The sequence below is a fragment of the Chelonia mydas genome, chromosome 1, assembly GCF_015237465.2.
Source record: "Chelonia mydas isolate rCheMyd1 chromosome 1, rCheMyd1.pri.v2, whole genome shotgun sequence".
Classification (NCBI taxonomy): domain Eukaryota; kingdom Metazoa; phylum Chordata; order Testudines; family Cheloniidae; genus Chelonia; species Chelonia mydas.
The window spans coordinates 237,013-257,979 of NC_057849.1; the positions used below are offsets into that span (position 1 = coordinate 237,013).

The 20,967-nt window shown below is 56.4% G+C and overlaps 1 protein-coding gene across 1 annotated transcript in view; it reads left to right on the forward strand.

The window, feature by feature from the left end:
* Positions 1–8,529, forward strand: part of DCHS1 (dachsous cadherin-related 1) — a 132,374-nt gene extending 123,845 nt beyond the window's left edge. The window contains exon 21 of the mRNA XM_037904622.2: positions 89–8,529. Within this exon, the coding sequence (XP_037760550.1) occupies positions 89–2,703 (2,615 nt within the window). The 3' untranslated portion in view covers positions 2,704–8,529. The remainder of the gene's footprint in view (positions 1–88) is intronic.
* Positions 8,530–20,967: the final 12,438 nt, after the last annotated feature.

Genomic DNA, 20,967 nt, shown 5'->3' on the forward strand with positions numbered 1-20,967 from the left:
CCCCACCCCTATGCTCACCCATTGGTGTCTGGCAGGCTCTGCGCCCCTGCCCAGGGCTGCACTGACTGACTACTCTGTCCTCACACAGGAACGCTGTTCACCTCCCGCCAGGTGGAGCTGGATGCAAACCAGCCCACGCTGGACCTGGTGGTGGAGGTGTGTGACCATGGCTCTCCCAGCCTCTCGGCCTGGACCACAGTGCAGATCCAGGTGCTGGACGTGAATGACCACAGCCCCACCTTCCAGCAGGCGCATTACAATGCCTGTGTCCCTGAGGACCTGCACCCGGGCACCACCGTGCTGACGCTAGAGGCAGGTGACGCTGACCTGTCCCGGGAGAACGCCGGCTTTGACTACACCATCATCAGTGGCAACAGTGGCAATGCCTTCCAGGTGGAGAGCCACGTGGGCTGGTCTCGGGGGCACCTGCGCACGCAGGGATCCGTGGTGCTGGTGGAGGCGCTAGACTTCGAAGCCATCCCCATTTACAATTTGACAGTGGCAGCCTCGGACCGGGGTGTGCCGCAGCGCAGCACCACCGTGCCAGTGCTTGTCACTGTGCTGGATGTCAACGACAACCCGCCAGTCTTTGCCCGGGCCGAGTACCACACAGCCGTGAGCGAGAGTACCCCCCCGGGCACCGAGCTGCTGCGGCTGGCAGCCCACGACGCCGACTCGGGCCCCTATGGCCAGGTGCACTACAGCATCAGCTCCGGGGATCAGTGCGGGCTCTTCCAGCTGCATGAGGCCACAGGCGCCCTGCGCCTGGCACAGCCCCTAGACCGAGAGACCCAGGCCCTGCACAGCCTGGTGGTGCAGGCGTCTGATGGCCCCGGCGGGCATTTCACGCTGGTGCCCATCACCATTGAAGTGAAGGACATCAATGACAACACACCCTACTTCCCGGTGGAGACGCTGAGCACGAGCGTGCAGGAGAATCTGCCACCAGGCACCCTGGTCACCACTCTGCATGCTATCGACGCCGACACCGGGACTTTCGGAGAGCTGCACTACGCTGTGCTGGAGCAGGCAGTGGGGGAGCTGGGAGCCCCTGAGGGCAGGGATGTCTTCTTCATTAACCGCTCTTCCGGGGAGCTACGCTCCCGTCTCGCCTTTGACTACGAGCGCACCAAGGCCTTCCAACTGCTGGTGCAGGCCACGGATGCTGGCAACGCCTCAGCCACCGTCACCGTGCGGGTGCTGGTGACCGGCGAGGATGAGTACAGTCCTGTCTTCCTGAGCCCGGACTTCAGCTTCGAGGTGCCTGAGGGTGCCCACAAGGGCCAGAGCATTGGCCGGGTGTTGGCCACTGACGAGGACGAGGGTGTGGACGGCGTGGTGCTCTACTCTTTAGCTAAGCCCTCACCATACTTCGGGGTCAACCAGACCACCGGCACCATCTACCTGCGCGTGGACAGCCAGCCAGAGCCAGCAGGGCGCCCCAAGCGGGAGCCACGAGAGATGAGCCTGGAGGTGCAGGCCCGCAGCCCCCTGCCTTCCTCCCGCTCGGCCTCTGCTCAGGTCTCCATTGACATCACCCACACCTCCTTCGGCCTGGCTCCGGACCTCAACTTGCTGCTGGTGGTAGCTGTGGCTGCCTCCCTGGGCGTGGTGGTGGTGCTGGCCGCCGTGGCCATCGTCCTGGTGCTGGTCCGCTCCCGGCACCAACAGGGACACAAGAAGCCAGAGCAGGACTCGCAGCTCAACCGCATGCAGAGTGGCTCCTTGCAGAAGCTAGGCCATGAGGAGCCAGTGCTTCCCGGCAGTGACCGCATCTACCACCAGGCCCTGCCAGGCTATGGCAGTGAGTCAGCCGGACCCTACCCGCGGGGTGGCTCCCTGGACCCCTCTCACTCCAGCGGGCGTGGCTCAGCCGAGGCAGCCGAGGACGATGAGATCCGGATGATTAACGAATACCCACGTGTGGCCAGCGTCACCTCCTCCATGCAGGAGCACATCTCAGCCCGCGGTCCCGACTCGGGCATCCAGCAGGACGCCGACCAGCTCTCTGACATCTCCTGTGAGCCCACCACTCTAGAGAGCGCCCAGTGGTTCAAGACCAAGAAGGGCTCCAGCCTGCTGCTGCCTGGGCAGCCGCCCCAGCTCTACCGCGACGAAGGGGGCAGTAGCACCTTCCTGGGCGTGGGCTGCGGCCTGAGCGTCTCCTCCCACCCCAAGGACTACACCTTCCCCGAGGACGGCAAGCCCTCTGTGGAGGGCTCCCTCACCGCCGTCGTGGCTAGCGAGGAGGAGCTCCGTGGCAGCTACAACTGGGATTACCTGCTGAACTGGTGCCCCCAGTTCCAGCCCCTGGCCAGCGTCTTCACCGAGATTGCCCGGCTCAAGGATGAGAGCTCCCTGCGCAAGCCCTTCCAAGCCAAGCCCAAGGCAGAGCCCAAGCCCCGCATTGATCCGCCGCCCCTTATCACCTCGGTGGCCCATCCCGGGGCCAAGTCAGTGCCCCCCAAGCCAGCAGTGGGCAGGACCTTCCCACACCTGTCTTCCCTGCGCCGCTCACCCATCAGCCACGAGGGGTCCATCTCCTCCTCGGCCATGTCGCCCAGCTTCTCGCCCTCGCTGTCCCCGCTGGCTGCCCGCTCCCCCGTGGTGTCGCCTTTTGGTGTCTCCCAGGGGCCCTCAGCCTCTGTCATCAGCGCCGAGCACTCGCTGGAGCTCCCTGAGGAAGCTGAGCTCAGGATTTAGCCCCACGCTCCCATGGACTCTCAGCCCCTCCTGCTATTCTCTGCAGCCTCCAGGTGCGGCGGGGGCGGAAGAGCTGGATCTGCCACCCCCACAGGCTGCTTCATTCTCAGACCCCAGCAGGTTGCTGCTTCTGGTTCCAGTCCCTCCACATGGGCTGCCAGTTCCACTACTAATTTCACCGCCCCGATAGGTTGCTTGTGGTGGTGCTGGTCCCACTGCCTCGAATGGCTGCCGGTTCTGGTGCTGGTGCCAGTGCCTCCATTAGTGTCAGACCTGCTCTTTCATGGTACTGTTTGCCCTGAGTGGTGGGGGCGGGGGGCGAAGGGGTGTCCTCGCCACCCCTGTGATGGCCATGGCCGCTCGTGACCTCATTCCTCCGGTCCTGTGGGCCAAGCTGCCCAGCCGGGAGTGGCAGCAGCTGTACCTGCCTGGGACGTAGTTTGGGGGGCCAGACTGTGAGCTAGAGGCCGGGAAAGCACTTGGTGAAGGTTTCTGGGGTGGGGACACATTCCAAAGGGGTGGGGGGAGCATGGGCCAGCATACCAGACATCATGCCATGCACATGGACAGAGCTCACTCTGCCACACGGAGCTGGCTGTCTCCCACTCCCCATCACCTCCACCTTGTAGGCCCATCCATGAGGGCTGATCCTATTCCCTGCAGACCTACCAAGACCCAGAAGAAATCCCATTCCCTGCAGGCCTGTCCAGCCCCAGAATGGGGGGAAATCTGGATACAGGGCAGGGAAACAGGACACAGGGGGATCTGGGGGATGGGATACACTACACCGCAGGTCTGGCCTAACACAGGGTGGAGGGTCCTATTCCCACAGACCCCTCCAGACACAGTGGGGAACAGATCCTGTTCCCTGCAGTCTTGCCAGGGGGAAGGAGGGAGGGAATCCTGTTCCCTGCCGCCCCATCCAGTCCCCAAGGCAGGGGATCCTGTTCCCTGCAGACCCATCGAGACCCCAGGGGGGATCCTGTTCCCTGCCACCCCATCCAGACCCAGGGAAGGAATTCCATTCCCTGCAGGCTCGTCTGGCTCCGGGGGGCAGATCTGGTTCCCCACAGATCATCCACACCAGGAGCTTCCCAGCTCATTGATTCTGTTTTTTGCTGCTGAGACAAGCTGCATGGAGGAAGCAGCTTTAGGAGGGCCAGAGACCCTGAGGGCTGCCACAGAACCACGCCTGTTCCATAGGCATGTCCTGATTCCCAGCCACTTCACCCCTTGGGCATCACCTGTACCAGGGCCAGAGACATGCTTGGGCCCCTCCCATGACTGAGCCGGTCCTGTGGCCCCTGGAGAGACAAGGCAGATGGAGACAGCATGGACCGCACCTGGGGCTTTCAGCAGCTGTAAGCCCCACCTGGGTGTGTTGCTGCACTTTCTCTTTCGGCCGCAAGACAGCATCCAAAAGAGCCCGGCGCCCCCCAGTCTGTGCAGCCACAGTGCCCCCTTCCCCAGGCAGGGGCAGGTCTGTGCAGCCATGAGGACCTCTTCCCCAGCCAAGGTGGGTCTGTGCAGCCATGAGGACCCCTTCCCCAGGCAGGGGCAGGTCTGTGCAGCCATGAGGACCCCTTCCCCAGGCAGGGGCAGGTCTGTGCAGCCATGAGGACCCCTTCTCCAGGCAGGGGCAGGTCTATGTAGCCATGAGGACCCCTTCCCCAGCCAGGGTGGGTCTGTGCAGCCATGATGCCGTATCCAGGGAAGGGCCTGTGTTGCTGCAATGCCCTGCTGGTGGAGAGGTGGGGGCAGAGGGGGTCTGTGCAGCCACGATGCCCCCTCCCCCACTTGAGGGGGGGTCTGTGCAGTTGAAAGACACTCCCTGCCCGTCTGCCCTTGGGCTGGGGTCCCTGCATCCAGGGCCTCCACTGTAGGAGCCCCATATTCCCCTGTGGGAGGGGTGGACAATTGGTTGTGGCTGCTCATCTCCCCTCCGTGTGGTGCTGTGAGCATGGCACGGGTACATGCTCCCATGGGGGTTGGTCCCCACCCTCCTGCTGCCACCCGTGTCTCGCTGCAACCCGTCTTGGTGCCCCAGTGTCACTCTCACATGCTCAGCCCTGGCACCAGAATGTCTTGCACAACCCTGTGTCTTGCACAAGCCTGGGCCCTGGGGCTGCACCGACTGGAATTGGACACACGCTGCGAGAGACAGGCAGCATGCTCCCCTGCCATCCAGCACCATGCACAGTACCAAGGCCGGGTCCAGGACCCCTGAGGGGATGACAGAGGCTCTCCATCCTGCCCAGCTACGTTTGGGGGGCTACATCTGTCTGTTCGCTTCCATCCACCAGGCTGCAGCAATAACCCGACAGCGGGGCTAGCACCTGGGCGCACAAAGCCATCAGATGCTGGGCTGACAGGGTGAGGCGGGGACAGAGCCGCGCAGGGTGCAGCAGATGTGAACAGGCTGTTGCGGGGGGAGGGTGCAGCCACCTGAGGTGTGACTTGGTGGGTGTGGTTGTGGGAGGGTGCAGCAGGGGAGTGGGTGTGGCTGGGGACAGGTGGGTATATAACAGCAGGGGATAGAGTGCCCCTTCCCCCAGCTGTGGGAGAAAAACTTTGTGGTTTGATTGTGAAAGTTTCATGCTGGAATTTTGTGGCTCAGCCCTGCCCCTCTCCCTCCATCAGTCCTGCCCCCCACCTCTCTGCGCTCAGCCGCCCCCCCTTTGGCCCCACCCGTCTGTGCTCAGCCCCCTCCATCAGTTCAGCTTAGTCACCTTGAGCTGCTTTCCCCAGTGCTCGTTGGGCATTTCATCCCAAGTGTGGTTCTCTAGCACCCTCACTTATCCTGGGACAGGGACATGCAGGAGTACCCGGGGGTGGGGAGAGCCTGGGGTTGGTGGTGACATGGGGGGTAGGAACCAAGGGGCAGGGTAGTGACCCGGGGGGGGGCTGCGGTGACATGGGGGGTGGCCCAGAGGGGGTGCGGTGACATGGGGAGAGCCTGTGGCAGGGGTTGACGTCTCCTGGGAAGACGGAACAGAAGCTGCAGTGCAGGGCACTTGCTAAGGTGCAATGCTCCCCTGGCCGCAACAGAACTAAGGGGCTACAGCCCCGGAGCTGGGGCCCTGCCACGCGATCCCCTGTCCCAGGCAGGGCTGGGCTGTGTTCCTGGGGAAGCAGGAGTGGACAGGGGCAGTGGCCCAGAGAATTCTCTGCCCAGCCCAGGACTAGGGTATCCCTGTGCCCCTCCCACTGGGATCTGAAGGGCTTGTCCACACTCTGCCCCTAATGCAGCCCTAAAGTAGGTAACAGGCTGCAAGGGGCTCCTGCCCAAGAGATCTGTCTCCCCAGTGACTGCTGGGTCCCTCACACTAACCCCAATGTGTGTCAAGCGAGGACATGGATAGTTGTAGCACAGCTCCCAATATGGGGGGGAGGACACACCTGCATCGCTGATGGCAACATGGGGGTGGGGAACAGACGCATATGTGCAGCACGGAGTGCAGTATGGGGAGGGAATGGACAGGTATGTGCCCTGCTGCTGACTGCAGTATTGCTGGGGGTCGGGGGGGGAATGGACACATACATGCACCACTGAGCGTAGTATGCGGGGGGGTAGGCATGTACTTGCACTGCTGCTGAGCGCAGTATGGGGGGGGATGGACACAAACGGGCACTGCTGAGCGCAGTATGCGGGGGGATGGACATGAACGGGCACCGCTGGGCACAGTATGGGGGGGGATGGACATGAACGGGCACTGCTGAGCACAGAATAGGGGGGGATGGACATGAAGGGGCACCGCTGGGCACAGTATGGGGGGGGATGGACATGAACGGGCACTGCTGAGCACAGAATGGGGGGGGATGGACATGAACGGGCACCGCTGGGCGCAGTATGGGGGGGATGGACATGAACGGGCACTGCTGAGCACAGAATGGGGGGGGATGGACATGAACGGGCACCGCTGGGCGCAGTATGGGGGGGATGGACACGAATGGGCACCGCTGAGCACAGTATGGGGGCTGTGCAGCTGACCACATCAGGAGCTGCGGCTCCAGTTATTTATTTTTACACTTTGTACTAAGCGGTTCTGTTTTCTACTTTGTTTGTAGCCTTTTGTATCGTGTCCGCGCTGAACTGCATGTATTGGGCCCTGCTCGCCTGCCCACGACCCCGGGCTGCTCCAGCATGGCCCGGACCCAAGTGCCAATTTCTCAAAGAAATGCCTTAATAAACCACATGTGTTTGTACAGAGATGTGCCACCCTCAATGCTGTAGGCAGAACCGATGGGGTGAGCCCGGCTTCCAGCCACAGCACAAAAGAAAGCCAGTCTCAGTGGCCAAGCCAAGGGCACAGCTACGAGCCAAAGGCCCAGGGAGAAACAGGGACCACTACTAGCTACGGGAGCGAGACCCCTGACACCCGATGCCCATGGGGAGGGCTAGAGGGCATTGCCTGCCTGGCAGCTGAGACAGACCCTGGGCTGAAAGACAGCAAATGTGGCTGGCCACTGGGGGGAGGAGGGGGCCCAGGCCCCCACACTTTTGCCATCCACAGGCAGGTGGGGAAGGGGCAGCTCTGGTTTCAGTTGTGAAGGGGGGGCCTGGACGCTGCAAGGGTCAATCTGAGCAAGGCACCCGGCTGGCTGCTCACTAGGCCCTGAAGCTGAAGCCTCACTCTGGCCTTTCTCCCTCACAAGGGATGGGACTGGGCAGGGTCCTGTCACACTGGGAGAGGACAGGCCCCCTCCCCTGGACCCCGCGTTACCTTCTCCCGCAGCACAGACTGAGAGCAGCAGGCTTGACACATTGCAGGTGGGTGCACACACACTCACCTCTGTGTGTTCATCTGCTTATTGGGGGGGGGGAAATCAGTGTGAGTGTGCACAGGCCTGAGTATGTGGGTGTGCCCTCATCTGTGTATGCACACATCTTTGTGCATGCAGGTGCAGGGTGTGCAGACATGCATAAGCTTATAGGGGGAGTGTATATAGTGAGTGTGCATGTGCACATCAGTGTGTGTGTATATGTGTGTACACTCATCTGCAGGTGTGTATACGCACACAGCAGCTCATATGCCTCTATGTGTCTGTGTTTGCATGTGCGCGTGCCCTTTATCCATGTGTCTGTGTGCGTGTGCAGCAGTGTCAAGCTGTGCTCATCTCTGGCTCCCATCCTCCTCCCCCGCACCAGCAGGCCAGCTAAATACTAGGCGCACTCGCGCGGTGTAGGAAGGCTCAGACTGAGACTCTCCATGAGGTTTCATGGCTGAGGCTGTGACGGTGGTTGGAAACTGCTATAACCGCTCCTCCCCAGGCAGTACCTGAAACAAAGTCCCAGGGGACTCCAGTGTTTCAGGGCATGGGGTGGGGGGCTCAGTAGGAGGCCCTGCCCCATGAGTGCTGACCCCAATGCCCTAGCATGGCACTAGGGAACACTGTGTTGCAGGGGACAGTAGGGGGCATTCACCCTTCCCAGTCAATGCCGACCCCCAGTGCCCAATCAGGGTGCTAGGGGTCCCTGTACTGCTGGAATCTATGCCTCAGACCATCTCCTGATTAAGATACCGGAGGCTAAATTACCAGGGTAAATCAGAAATTACACGTTTCCGCCTTTACTCCTGGGGGGATTCTGCGCCAAAAAATTCAAAATTCTGCATATTTTATTTGTCAAAATGATGCAATATAATCACACCAGTTTCAATTGTTTTGGTAATTTATTTAAACTACAATACAGAAAAAAGTCACAATAAGTATTCATCATTTCCTAAAAACATGAAAGTGAAATTACAAACGCTTGGTAACTAATACCCTGCCTTCCAGTTATAATCCTGGATTTTCATTTGAATTACATTACAGAACACCAAACAGCACACACACACACACAAAAGTAAAATGGCATTTTAGATTGCTAAGACTTTCACACATGAAAGTCATACAATTTTGCTAATAATTGTCCTGGACCCGGCGGGGTACTTTATGAAGTGCTTGGTTCTGATTGTCCTGACATTTTATTGACTGCTTAGTAAATGTTTTATTTGCCCTCAAAGTCTTTTTTTTTTTAATGGGTAAATTTAATAAATCCTGAGCTGTAATCTCACCCCATTGTGCCACTTTGACACAGGAAATAAGTGAGAAAGCACCTAGATCTTCCCAGCTGCGGATTCCCTTACTGTCATTTATAATAAGGCTCTTTTACATCACTCTGGCAATGTAGGGGCCTTAAAATTTTCACAGGTTTTATGCTCCTTGGGGAATTGACTGAGAATGGGAACCCTTAACTAACAGTAGTAGGCAGGCTGCTACATTTCTGCCTCAGAGACTGAGATCAATTCACTATCAACAGCAACTTTAACAACTTTACTACACAGTCAGGGTGCTACATTTGTGCCTCAGAGAATGAGATCAATTAACTCAAGCAGGCTGCTTCATTTGTGCCTCTTGCCTGCCTCATGCCTACATAGGCCCAGCCCCGCCCTGTGCCCCCCCTCCCCCAGCAATAATCACGCAGTAACGCATGCCCAGCAGCCCCCATCCCTTGTCTCTGAGGCTGCCTGATGCCCGCTGGAACAGACCCGCTGCCCAGGCTGCTGGGGTAGTGGTGCATGTCCCCCAGCAGATTTCTTTTGCATTTTTCTGTGTGAGGGGCACAGGAAAATGCGGGCCACATGAATTCTGCACCCCTGCATGGGTACAGAATCCCCCCAGGAATACTCCTTTCACCAGACAACTCCCTCCTGGGCATAACTGGGGCTGGAGTAGCCAGGAGCTCATCCCACAGCCATCACCCTGCACCACTCCTTGCAGCACCCCCTTCTGAGCATAGAATCATAGAACTGGAAGGGACCTTGAGAGGTCATCTATTCCAGTCCCCTGCACGCAAAGCAGGAGTAAGTATTATCTAGACCATCCCTGACAGGTGTTTGTCTAACCTGCTCTTTAAAATCCCCAATGATGGAGATTCCACAACCTCCCTGGGCAGTTTATTCCAGTGCTTAACCACCCTGACAGTTAGGAAGTTTTTCCTAATGTCCAAACTAAACCTCCTTTGCTGCAATTTAACCCCATTGCTTCTTGTCCTATTCTCAGAGGTCAAGTAGAACAATTTTTCTCCCTCCTCCTAGTAACAACTTTTATGTACTTGAAAACTGTTATCATGTCCCCTCTCAGTCTTCTCTTCCCCAGACTAAACAAACCCAATTTTTTCAGTCTTCCCTCATAGGTCATATTTTCTAGACCTTTAATCATTTTTGTTGCTCTTCTCATGACTTTCGCGAATCTTTCCTGAAATGTGGCATCCAGAACTGGAATATTTAGCTTGTAATCCACTATGACCCCCAGATCCCTTTCCGCAGTACTCCTTCCTAGGCAGTCATTTCCCATTTTGTGTGTGTGCAACTGATTGTTCCTTCCTAAGTATTTCCCTAGTTTCTTTATGAGAAGGTCATGCGAGACAGTATCAAAAGCCTTACTAAAGTCAAGATATACCACGTCTACCACTTCCCCGCTACCAACAAGGTTTGTTATTTTGTCAAAGAAAGCTATCACATTGGTTTTACATGATTTGTTCTTGGCAAATCCATGCTGATTGTTATTTATCACCTTATTATCTTCTCAGTGTTTGCAAACTGATTGCTTAATTATTTGCTCCATTATCTTTCCAGGTATGGAAGTTAAGCTGACTGGTCTGTAATTCCCTGGGTTGTCCTTATTTCCCTTTTTAGAGATGGGCATTACATTTGCCCTTTTCCAGTCTTCTTGAATGTCTCCCATCTTCCATGACTTTTCAAAGATAATTGTTAATGGCTCAGATATCTCCTCAGTCAGCTCCTTGAGTATTCTAGGATGTATTTCATCAGGCCCTGGTGATTTGAGGACATCTAACTTCTCTAAGTAAGTTTTTACTTCTTTTTTCCCTATTTTAGACTCTGATCCTATCTCATTTTCACTGGCATTCACTATGTTAGACGTCCAATCACCACCAACCTTCTTGGTGAAAGCCAAAACAAAGAAGTCATTTAGCACCTCTGCCATTTCCACTTTTTCTGTTATTGTCTTTCCCCCTCATTGAGTAATGGACCTCCTCTGTCCTTGGTCTTCCTCTTGCTTCTAATGTATTTGTAGAATGTTTTCTTGTTTCCTTTTATGTCCCTAGCTGGTTTGATCTTGTTTTGTGCCTTGGCTTTTCTAATTTTGTCCCTACATACTTGTGTTATTTGTTTATATTCATCCTTTGTAATTTGACCACGTTTCTACTTTTTGTTGGACTCTTTTTTGAGTTTTAGATCATTGAAGATCTCCTGGTTAAGCCAGTGTGGTCTCCTGCCATACTTCCTATCTTTCCTGTGCAGTGGGATAGTTTTGTCTTGTGCCCTTAATAATGTCTCTTTGAAAAACTGCCTACTGCCTTCAGTTGTTTTTCCCCTGTTTTTCCACAACTGTCTTCAGTTGTTTTATGGTGTCTGCATGGGTAACCCATGAAAAAAGGCACTAAACGATTGTCTGCCGTTGCTTTCATGGAGGGAGGGAGGGAATGAGGGCCTGACGACATACCCAGAACCACCCGCAACAATGATTTTTGCCCCATCAGGCATTGGGATCTCAACCCAGAATTCCAATAGGCAGTGGAGACTGTGGGAACTGTGGGATAGCTACCCACAGTGCAACTCTCAGGAAGTTGACGCTAGCCTCGGTATTGTGGTTGCACTCCGCCGACTTAATGGTCTTAATGGTTTTAAGTGGGGACACACACAATTGACTGTATAAAATGACTTCCTAAAAATTTGACTTCTATAAATTCAACCTAATTTCTTAGTGTAGACATACCCTTAGACTCGCTTCCCATGGGATTTTACCTACCAACTCCCTGAGTTTGCTAAAGTCTGCCTTCTTGAAATCCATTGTCTTTATTGTGCTGTTCTCCCTCCTACCATTCCTTAGAATCATGAACTCTACCATTTCATGATCACTTTCCCCCAAGTTGCCTTCCACTTTCAAATTCTCAACCAGTTCCTCCCTATCTGTCAAAATCAAATCTAGAACAGCCTCCCCCCTAGTAGCTTTCTCCCCCTTCTGAAATAAAAAATGGTCTCCGATACAATTGCAAGAACTTGTTGGATAATCGGTGCCCTGCGGTGTTATTTTCCCAACAGATGTCTGAGGAGTTGACGTCCCCCATTGCTACCAAGTCCTGGGCTTCGGATGATTTTGTTAGTTGTTTAAAAAAAAGTCTCATCCACCTCTTCTTCCCGGTTAGCTGGTCTGTAGTGGACCCTACCATGACATCGCCCTTGGTTTTACACCTTTTATCCTTACCTAGAGATGTCCCCTTCCTCGATAGGTGAACCCTATCTCTGCTTAACAGTCCTTCTTCCTGGAACAGCATCCAGTGGTCAAGGAAGCCGAAGCCCTCCTGGCGACACCATCCTTGCAGAGAGGCATTCACCTCCAAGATGGCTCTAACCTTGCCAAGGCTCCTAACCTTGACTGGAAGGACTGAAGAGACCACCACCTGTGCTCCAAACTCCCTCAGCCTTACTCCCAGAGCCCTGTCATCATTTCTGATCTGCTATGGGTCAGACCTCGCAGTATCATTACTGCCCACATGGATGAGTAGCATGGGGTAGTAGTCAGAGGGCCAGATGATCCTTGACAATCCCTCCATAATGTCTCGGATACAGGCTCCTGGCAGGCAGCATACCTCCCGGGATGCCATGTCAAGGTGACAGATGGGTGCTTCCGTCCCCCTCAGAAGAGAGTTACCAACTACCACTACCCTAAGTTTCCTCCTGGGAGTGGTGGCTGTGATCCTCCCAGCCTTGAGGGTACACGGCTTCTCCTCCGCCTCCTCCAAGGGCGATTCCTCATCACTCGTTGCCAGGGCAGCATAACAGTTCTCCATCACCACGGTGGGTGGGTTGGGAGTAGGGGTGGAGCACTGCCTGCTGCCAAAAGTAACCAGCAGCCAGTGTCCTCCCTGTGACAGAGCCATGGCCTCCTCCCCGAGTGGTGTGACAGCAATCCTCAGTAACTGGATAGCTTCCTCAGCCTTGGATGTCTCCATGTGAATACTCTCGAGGAATTCCTCCTGTGCACAGATGCTCCTCAGCCTAGCCACCTCCTCCTGTAGCTCTCCCACCTGCTTTCTGAGAGATTCCACCAGCTGGCCCCTTTTGCACTGGATGGTCCCCCCAGCCTGGCTTTCCGAGAGTGGGAAATGCAGACCACAGTCTCTGCAAGTCCACACCAGGATCTGGGTAGAGGCATCCATGGTTTGGTTCTCTGTCTGGATACAGGCACAGGTGGAGTAAGTCGGAGCAGTGTTGGCACTGGCGATGCGGCCCTTCCTAACCATAACAATAATATTATGACTCCCTCCTACAAACTCCCTCCTTCGCAGTCCCCTGTTTCACTAGCTCCCATTGGTCGCTTAGACACTGGCTTTTAAGTCCTTTCCTCCTAGGTCAGCCCTACCCCTGTCGTTAATCACAGAGGGGGAAGGTGATCACAAGGCTGATTGAGGCTGATCAACAATGATCAAAGGAACAACTGCTCAAAATGGCCCCAAACACACAATCCCAATTGACCTTTTGACTGAAATAATCTGAAAGAAAAAGAAAAACAGAAAGAGCCAAATAAACTCACTCACCCCAAGGTTCGTATTCGCACCTTGTTTGTTCAGCAGGGGGATCTCCTTTGCCCTCACTCAAACTCCCCTGTTTGCAGTCCCCAGCATGGCTGGGACTGGAGTTCCCAGGAGCTCATCCCACAGCCAGCGCCTTGCACTGCCCCCCTGCTGGGAAGGGGCTGGGAGTGGAATTTGTAGCAGGTTTTTCTCCACCTTTAAATCAAAAGTGGCTGTCTCCATGCTGTTGATTGGCAAGTCTTTGGCCTGCAGGAGTCTCAGCACCTTTACTAAGCTTGTACAACAGGGGTGGGCTCCACTGAGCCCAGCAAGCCGACTCCACAGGCCTAGGCTGCTGAGGTGGCCTCTGGCTTGCTGCTGGCCACCCCTCTTGGGTCAGCACCTTCTTCCTGGTCCAGCCCCTCTTCTGTCCCCAGCAGCTGGTGCCATATTGAGCCTGGCCTGCCACAGCCCTAGAACAGGGACCCTTGGACTGTGCAGGGCACTGATCTGCTGTGCCCCAAGCTGCTGCCCATGAGGCCCTCAGCCCTCTGCAGCTGCAGGGAAACAAGGCCAAGAAGGTAGGGGAGATCCCAGCCCTGCCCCATGTTCATTGATGTGGCTTGATGGAGACAGGGCCGGGGGGGGTCCCTGTGGCTGGCACATTGGCCCCTCTCCCTGCTGGGCATACTGTAATGCATGGAACCGCCCACTGAGGGCAAGTCACTGCCATAGGCAGCGGGGGCAGCCCCCTGCCGTCCCTGGGAAGCCTCATGGCGGGAAGGGCAGAGGTCCGTGGAGGTGTCACTCCTGCAGCCCAGTGTGGGAGGGGGAAACCGGCTGCTTTCTCTCTCTGCTAGGCTGAGCTGTGTGGGTCCCACTGGGAGCAGGGCAGGGCAGGGTCTTTAGGCAGCAGCTGGGGCTTCGCGTGTCCATGACTGCTGTCAGGGTTCCCTCCCCACTCTGAACTCTAGGGTACAGATGTGGGGACCCACATGAAAGACACCCCCCCCGCAAGCTTATTTCTACCAGCTTAGGTTAAAACTTCCCCAAGGCACAAATTCTTTGCCCTTGGAGGGTACACTGCCACCACCAAGTGATTTAACAAAGAATCAGGGAAAGGACCACTTGGAGTTCCTATTCCCCCAAAATATCCCCCAAAGGGGAGGCTTGATAATAATATCCTAACCAATTGGTTACAAAGTGATCACAGACCCAAACACCTGGGGATAGAGAAATAGAGAAATCAGGTTCTTAAAAGAAGGATTTTATTTAAAAAAAAGGTAAAAATCACCTCTGTAAAATCAGAATGGAAAATAACTGTACAGGGTAACAAAAGATTCAAAAACACAACAGAACTTCCTCTAGGCTTAGTTTCAAAGTTACAAAAAACAGGACTAAACCTCCCTCCAGCAAAGGAAAAATTCACAAGCAGAAGAAAAGATAACCTAACATGCCTTGCCTGGCTTTTACTTACAATTTTTGTAATATGAGAGACTTTTAGGATGGTTTATAGGAGGAGTTTTCTGACCTGATGCTTCTCTGTTTCCCAAGAGAACACACAAAACAAAGCCTTCCCCCCCTCCAAGATTTGAAAGTATCTTCTTTCCCCATTGGTCCTTTTGGTTAGGTGCCAACCGGGTTATTTGAGCTTCTTAACCCTTACAGGTAAGGAGGAATTCCAGGCTACCCTTAGCTGTATGGTTATGACAACTGCGGCAGGCCCTGTGGCTGTTCTGGCTCCATGCAGTGTGTACAGGAGGGTGAGTTCTGCAGCACCCCAATGCCCTGGCCAGGTGATTGGTGGGATGGGCCAGCTCAGCATCGTCCCCCAAACTCTGGGCCTAGAGATGGTTTGGGCTGGGCTCCTGACCCTGTGACTGGTAGAATGGGCCTGGCGATGACTTGCCCAGTTGGTTCAATCATGTCTCTTGCCCAGGTCTGCCTCCCTCCCCACGGCCTGTTCCCCAGGCCCTGGCCTTGCCCCTGTATGCCTATGGGCAGCTCCTTCCTGACGGTCTGTTCCCCACGTCTCGCCCAGGCCCTGAGCTCTGGGTCGTCCCACACGCAGGAGCTGCTCACTGTGCCTGAGCCAGCTATCACAGATGGGCAGGGTTAGTCTATGCTCCAGTTCATAGAATCATAGAATATCAGGGTTGGAAGGGACCTCAGGAGATCATCTAATCCAACCCCCTGCTCAAAGCAGGACCAATCCCCAATTAAATCATCCCAGCCAGGGCTTTGTCAAGCCTGACCTTAAAAACTTCTAAGGAAGGAGATTCTACCATCTCCCTAGGTAACACATTCCAGTGTTTCACCACCCTCTTGGTGAAAAAGTTTTTCCTAATATCCAACCTAAACCTTCCCCACTGCAACTTGAGACCATTACTCCTTGTCCTGTCCTCTTCTACCACTCAGAATAGTCTAGAACCATCCTCTCTGGAACCACGTCTCAGGTAGTTGAAAGTAGCTACCAAATCCCCCCTCATTCTTCTCTTCTGCAGACTAAACAATCCCAGTTCCCTCAGCCTCTCCTCATAAGTCATGTGTTCCAGACCCCTAATCATTTTTGTTGCCCTCCGCTGGACTCTTTCCAATTTTTCCACATCCTTCTTGTAGTGTGGGGCCCAAAACTGGACACACTACTCCAGATGAGGCCTCACCAATGTCGAATAGAGGGGAACGATCACGTCCCTCGATTTGCTCGCTATGCCCCTACTTATACATCCCAAAATGCCATTGGCCTTCTTGGCAACAAGGGCACACTGCTGACTCATATCCAGCTTCTCGTCCACTGTCACCCCTAGGTCCTTTTCCGCAGAACTGCTGCCTAGCCATTCGGTCCCTAGTCTGTAGCGGTGCATTGGGTTCTTCCGTCCTAAGTGCAGGACCCTGCACTTGTCCTTCTTGAACCTCATCAGATTTCTTTTGGCCCAATCCTCCAATTTGTCTAGGTCCCTCTGTATCCTATCCCTGCCCTCCAGCGTATCTACCACTCCTCCTAGTTTAGTATCATCCGCAAATTTGCTGAGGGTGCAATCCACACCATCCTCCAGATCATTTATGAAGATATTGAACAAAACCGGCCTCAGGACCGACCCCTGGGGCACTCCACTTGACACCAGCTTGACATTAGCTTTTTCCACATCCTCTGTCACTAGGTTGCCTCCCTCATTCAGTAAGGGGCCCACACTTTCCTTGGCTTTCTTCTTGTTGCCAACATACCTGAAAAAAACCCTTCTTGTTACTCTTGACATCGCTTGCTAGCTGCAGCTCCAGGTGCGATTTGGCCCTCCTGATATCATTCCTACATGCCCGAGCAATATTTTTATACTCTTCCCTGGTCATATGTGAAACCTTCCACTTCTTGTAAGCTTCTTTTTTATGTTTAAGATCCGCTAGGATTTCACCGTTAAGTCAAGCTGGTGGCCTGCCATATTTACTATTCTTTCGACTCATCGGGATGGTTTGTCCCTGTAACCTCAACAGGGATTCCTTGAAATACAGCCAGCTCTCCTGGACTCCTTTCCCCTTCATGTTAGTCCCCCAGGGGATCCTACCTATCCGTTCCCTGAGGGAGTCGAAGTCTACTTTCCTGAAGTCCAGGGTCCGTATCCTGCTGCTTACCTTTCTTCCCTGTGTCAGGATCCTGAACTCAACCAACTCATGGTCACTGCCCCCCCAGATGCCCATCCACTTTTGCTTCCCCCACTAATTCTTCCTGGTTTGTGAGCAGCAGGTCAAGAAAAGCTCCCCCCCTAGTTGGCTCCTCTAGCACTTGCACCAGGAAATTGTCCCCTACGCTTTCCAAAAACTTCCTGGATTGTCTATGCACCGCTGTATTGCTCTCCCAGCAGATATCAGGAAAATTAAAGTCACCCATGAGAACCACGGCGTGCGATCTAGTAGCTTCTGCGAGTTGCCGGAAGAAAGCCTCATCCACCTCATCCCCCTGGTCCGGTGGTCTGTAGCAGACTCCCACCACTACATCACTCTTGTTGCTCACACTTCTAAACTTAATCCATAGACACTCAGGTTTTTCTGCAGTTCTGGAACCAGTGCCTCAGGAGTGACCTGTTATGGGGCTGGGCCCCCAGCACCCAGCGGGCATAACTGGACACTGCAAGAGGGAGGTTCCTAGGGTTGTGTCTGGGACCAGAGATATTGGCTAGTGTCATTCGGTTGCACAATCCAAGCAGTGGCTGGCTAAAAGTGCTCACTCACGTAGCTGGGAGCAGCTTGCACGCCAGAGGCTGAGCATGGCCAACCCAGGAGTAGGGGTTCTCACAGCAGAGCAAGGTAAGGCTGGCTCCCAGAGTTGAGGATTGGAGTGACCTAGAAGATCACCGGTCCAGATAACACCAGGGGAACGTCACACCCACCCACGCCAGCTGCACAACCCCTGCCCAGGGACACCAGCTGCTGCCTTGGGCTCCCAGAGTCACGGCCCCTAACTATCCCCGCAATATGCACCTCAGGCCATAGGTGTCGACTCCGTGGGTGCTCTGGGGCTGGAGCACCCACGGGGAAAAATTAGTGGGTGCTCTGCACCCACCGGCAGCCAAGCTCCTCGCACCCCCCCCACTCCCCGAGCACACCGCCTCCCCACTCCTCCTCCTACCTCCCAGCACCTCCTGTCGCCAGACAGCTGTTTGGTGGTGCTTAGGACTTTCCAGGGACATGTCGTGCTCAGAAGAGGCGGGGCAGGGGCAAGGGCTTTGGGGAAGGGGTGGAATGGGGGCAGGGAGAGGGCAGTGCAGGGGCGGGGCCAGGGGCGGGGGTGGGGTCGAGCACCCACCAGGAACAGTGGAAGTCGGTGCCTATGCCTCAGTCCAGCCCCACAGCCCTTCCTCACGCACCAGCTCCTTCGTCCTCCCCGCCTCCTGCCACCAGGCTCCCTCCCGCCCCTGCCCAGCTCTGTCACGGCCCCTCGGGGAGCACAGCCTGCAGAGGCTCCAAGGGCTGAATGGGACACATGTCCCATCCCCGCCCGTCCCCTCCTGCAGCCGCCCCACCCCGGCTGGCAGGAGCCCAAGCAGCTGCCCCATTGCAAGGGGCTGCACTCAGAGAGGGGAAGGAATTCGCCAGGCCAGGCAAAGTCCGCACAGAGCCAGGAACAGAGCAGGCGTCTCCCTGGCCAGTAACTTCCCCACGGGCCATTGGCTAGAGCAGGAACCCCAGAGCAGGCCAAAGCAGAGGGAGCTTGGCTGAGCTGGGGAGGGGGGTGGTGGTGAGCCAAGCCATGGGGCAGCCACCAGGGGGCAGGGAGCTGCGTGACCAGCTGGGAGACTCAAAGACCATTTCCCCAAACACCTCTGGCCCCTGCAGGAAATCACGGGGAAGCAGCAGCTCCTCGGGCTCCGGGCTGGGGAGCGGGCGCGTGTGTGTGAAGGCCAAGGGACCCTATTCTTCCCTCCCCCACCTCCAGTGGCTCCTACAGCAGGGATGCTTGCTGGCACCACAGGGGGCGGGGGACACGCGCTGGCACCACAGGGGGTGGGGGACACGGGCTGGCACCGCAGGAGGCAGGGGACACGGGCTGGCACCGCAAGGGGCAGGGGACATGGGCTGGCACCGCAGGGGTTGGGGGAACATGGGCTGGCACCGCAGGCGGTGGGGGAACATAGGCTGGCACCTCAGGGGCCGGGGGACGCAGACTGGCACCGCAGGGGGCGGGGGACGCAGACTGGCACCGCAGGGGGTGGGGGACATGGGCTGGCACCACAGGGGGTGGGGGACACGGGCTGGCACTGCAGGGGTTGGGGGAACATGGGCTGGCACCGCAGGCGGTGGGGGAACATCGGCTGGCACCGCAGGGGGTGGGGGACACGGGCTGGCATGGCAGGGGGCAGGGAGCATGGGTTGGAATGGCAGGGAGCAGAGGACACGGGTTGGAATGGCAGGGGCGGGGGACACGGGCTGCCACGGCAGGGGGTGGGGGACACGGGCTGGCACCGCAGGGGGCGGGGGACACAGGCTGCCACGGCAGGGGGTGGGGGACATGGGCTGGCATGGCAGGGGGCAGGGAGCATGGGTTGGAATGGCAGGGGCGGGGGACACGGGCTGCCATGGCAGGGGGTGGGGGACATGGGCTGGCACAACAGGGGATGGGGGACACGGGCTGGCACCACAGGGGGCGGGGGACACGGGCTGGCACCGCAGGAGGCAGGGGACACGGGCTGGCACCGCAAGGGACAGGGGACACGGGCTGGCACCGCAGGGGTTGGGGGAACATGGGCTGGCACCGCAGGCGGTGGGGGAACATCGGCTGGCACCTCAGGGGGCGGGGGACGCAGACTGGCACCGCAGGGGGCGGGGGATGCAGACTGGCACTGCAGGGGGTGGGGGACACGGGCTGGCACTGCAGGGGTTGGGGGAACATGGGCTGGCACCGCAGGCGGTGGGGGAACATCGGCTGGCACCGCAGGGGGTGGGGGACACGGGCTGGCATGGCAGGGGGTGGGGGACACGGGCTGGCACTGCAGGGGGTGGGGGAATATCGGCTGGCACCGCAGGGGTGGGGGACACGGGCTGGCATGGCAGGGGGCAGGGAGCATGGGTTGGAATGGCAGTGGTACCACAGGGGGAAGGGAACATGGGCTGGAATAGCAGGGGGCGGGTGACACAGGCTGGCATGGCAAGGGGCAGGGGATATGCGCTGGCATGGCAGGGAGTAGGGGATATGGGTTGGAATGGCAGGGGGCGGGGGGGACAGGATGGCACGGCAGAGGAGGAAACATGGGAAGGCACAGCAGGGGGTGGGGGAACACGGGCTGGCACCGCAGGGGCTGGGGCACACAGAGGGGGACAGCAGAGCAGCAAACAGCAGGAGTTTGCCTGGGAGTTCGCCTGGAGTGAGCCCACTGAGGCTTACACCCTAACGACTTCTCTGAGTAATTACTGCATCTTCTGAGGAAGGTAATATGGATGGGGAGTGTTCAACTGTTGTGACCTGCACTGGATGTGCTATGTTTGTCTTTCTTCCACAGGACAGATGCGACTTTGTCTGTACAAAGTGCAAGCTGGTCTCCATATTGGAAGAGAAGGTTCAAGGTCTGGAGCAACAGGTATTGACCCTGTGTTGCATAAGAGAAACTGAAGATTTCCTGGACAGATGTCAGGATATGCTTCTACAGGCACAAGGTTCTGAAGATTCAGAGCAGGCTGCGCAGCACAGACAGGAGGACGGTGAAGAAATCTGGCAACATGTGACCTCCAGAAGAAGAAGGGGGAAGTCCATGTACCACCAACAGGTAAGTAACCGTTTTCATGTTCTCTCCACAGGTACCATTGCGGGGAGTGGCCCAGATGATACGTCTGGGGGAAGGGAGCAGAAGGAGACTCCACCAGTTGAAAGGCATGAGATGCACTGTCCTAAGGTTGGGGGTTCCACGACCACCACTCCCAAGAGAAGGAGGCGGGTGGTGGTGGTCGGGGACTCTCTCCTCAGGGGGACTGACTCATCTATCTGCCGCCCTGACAGGGAAAACAGAGAAGTCTGCTGCTTGCCAGGGGCTAAGATTCGCGATGTGACGGAGAGTCTGCCAAGACTCATCAAGCCTTCAGACCGCTAACCCTTCCTACTTTTCCACGTGGGCACCAATGATACTGCCAAGAATGACCTTGAGCGGATCACTGCGGACTACGTGGCTCTGGGAAGGAGGATAAAGGAGTATGAGGCGCAA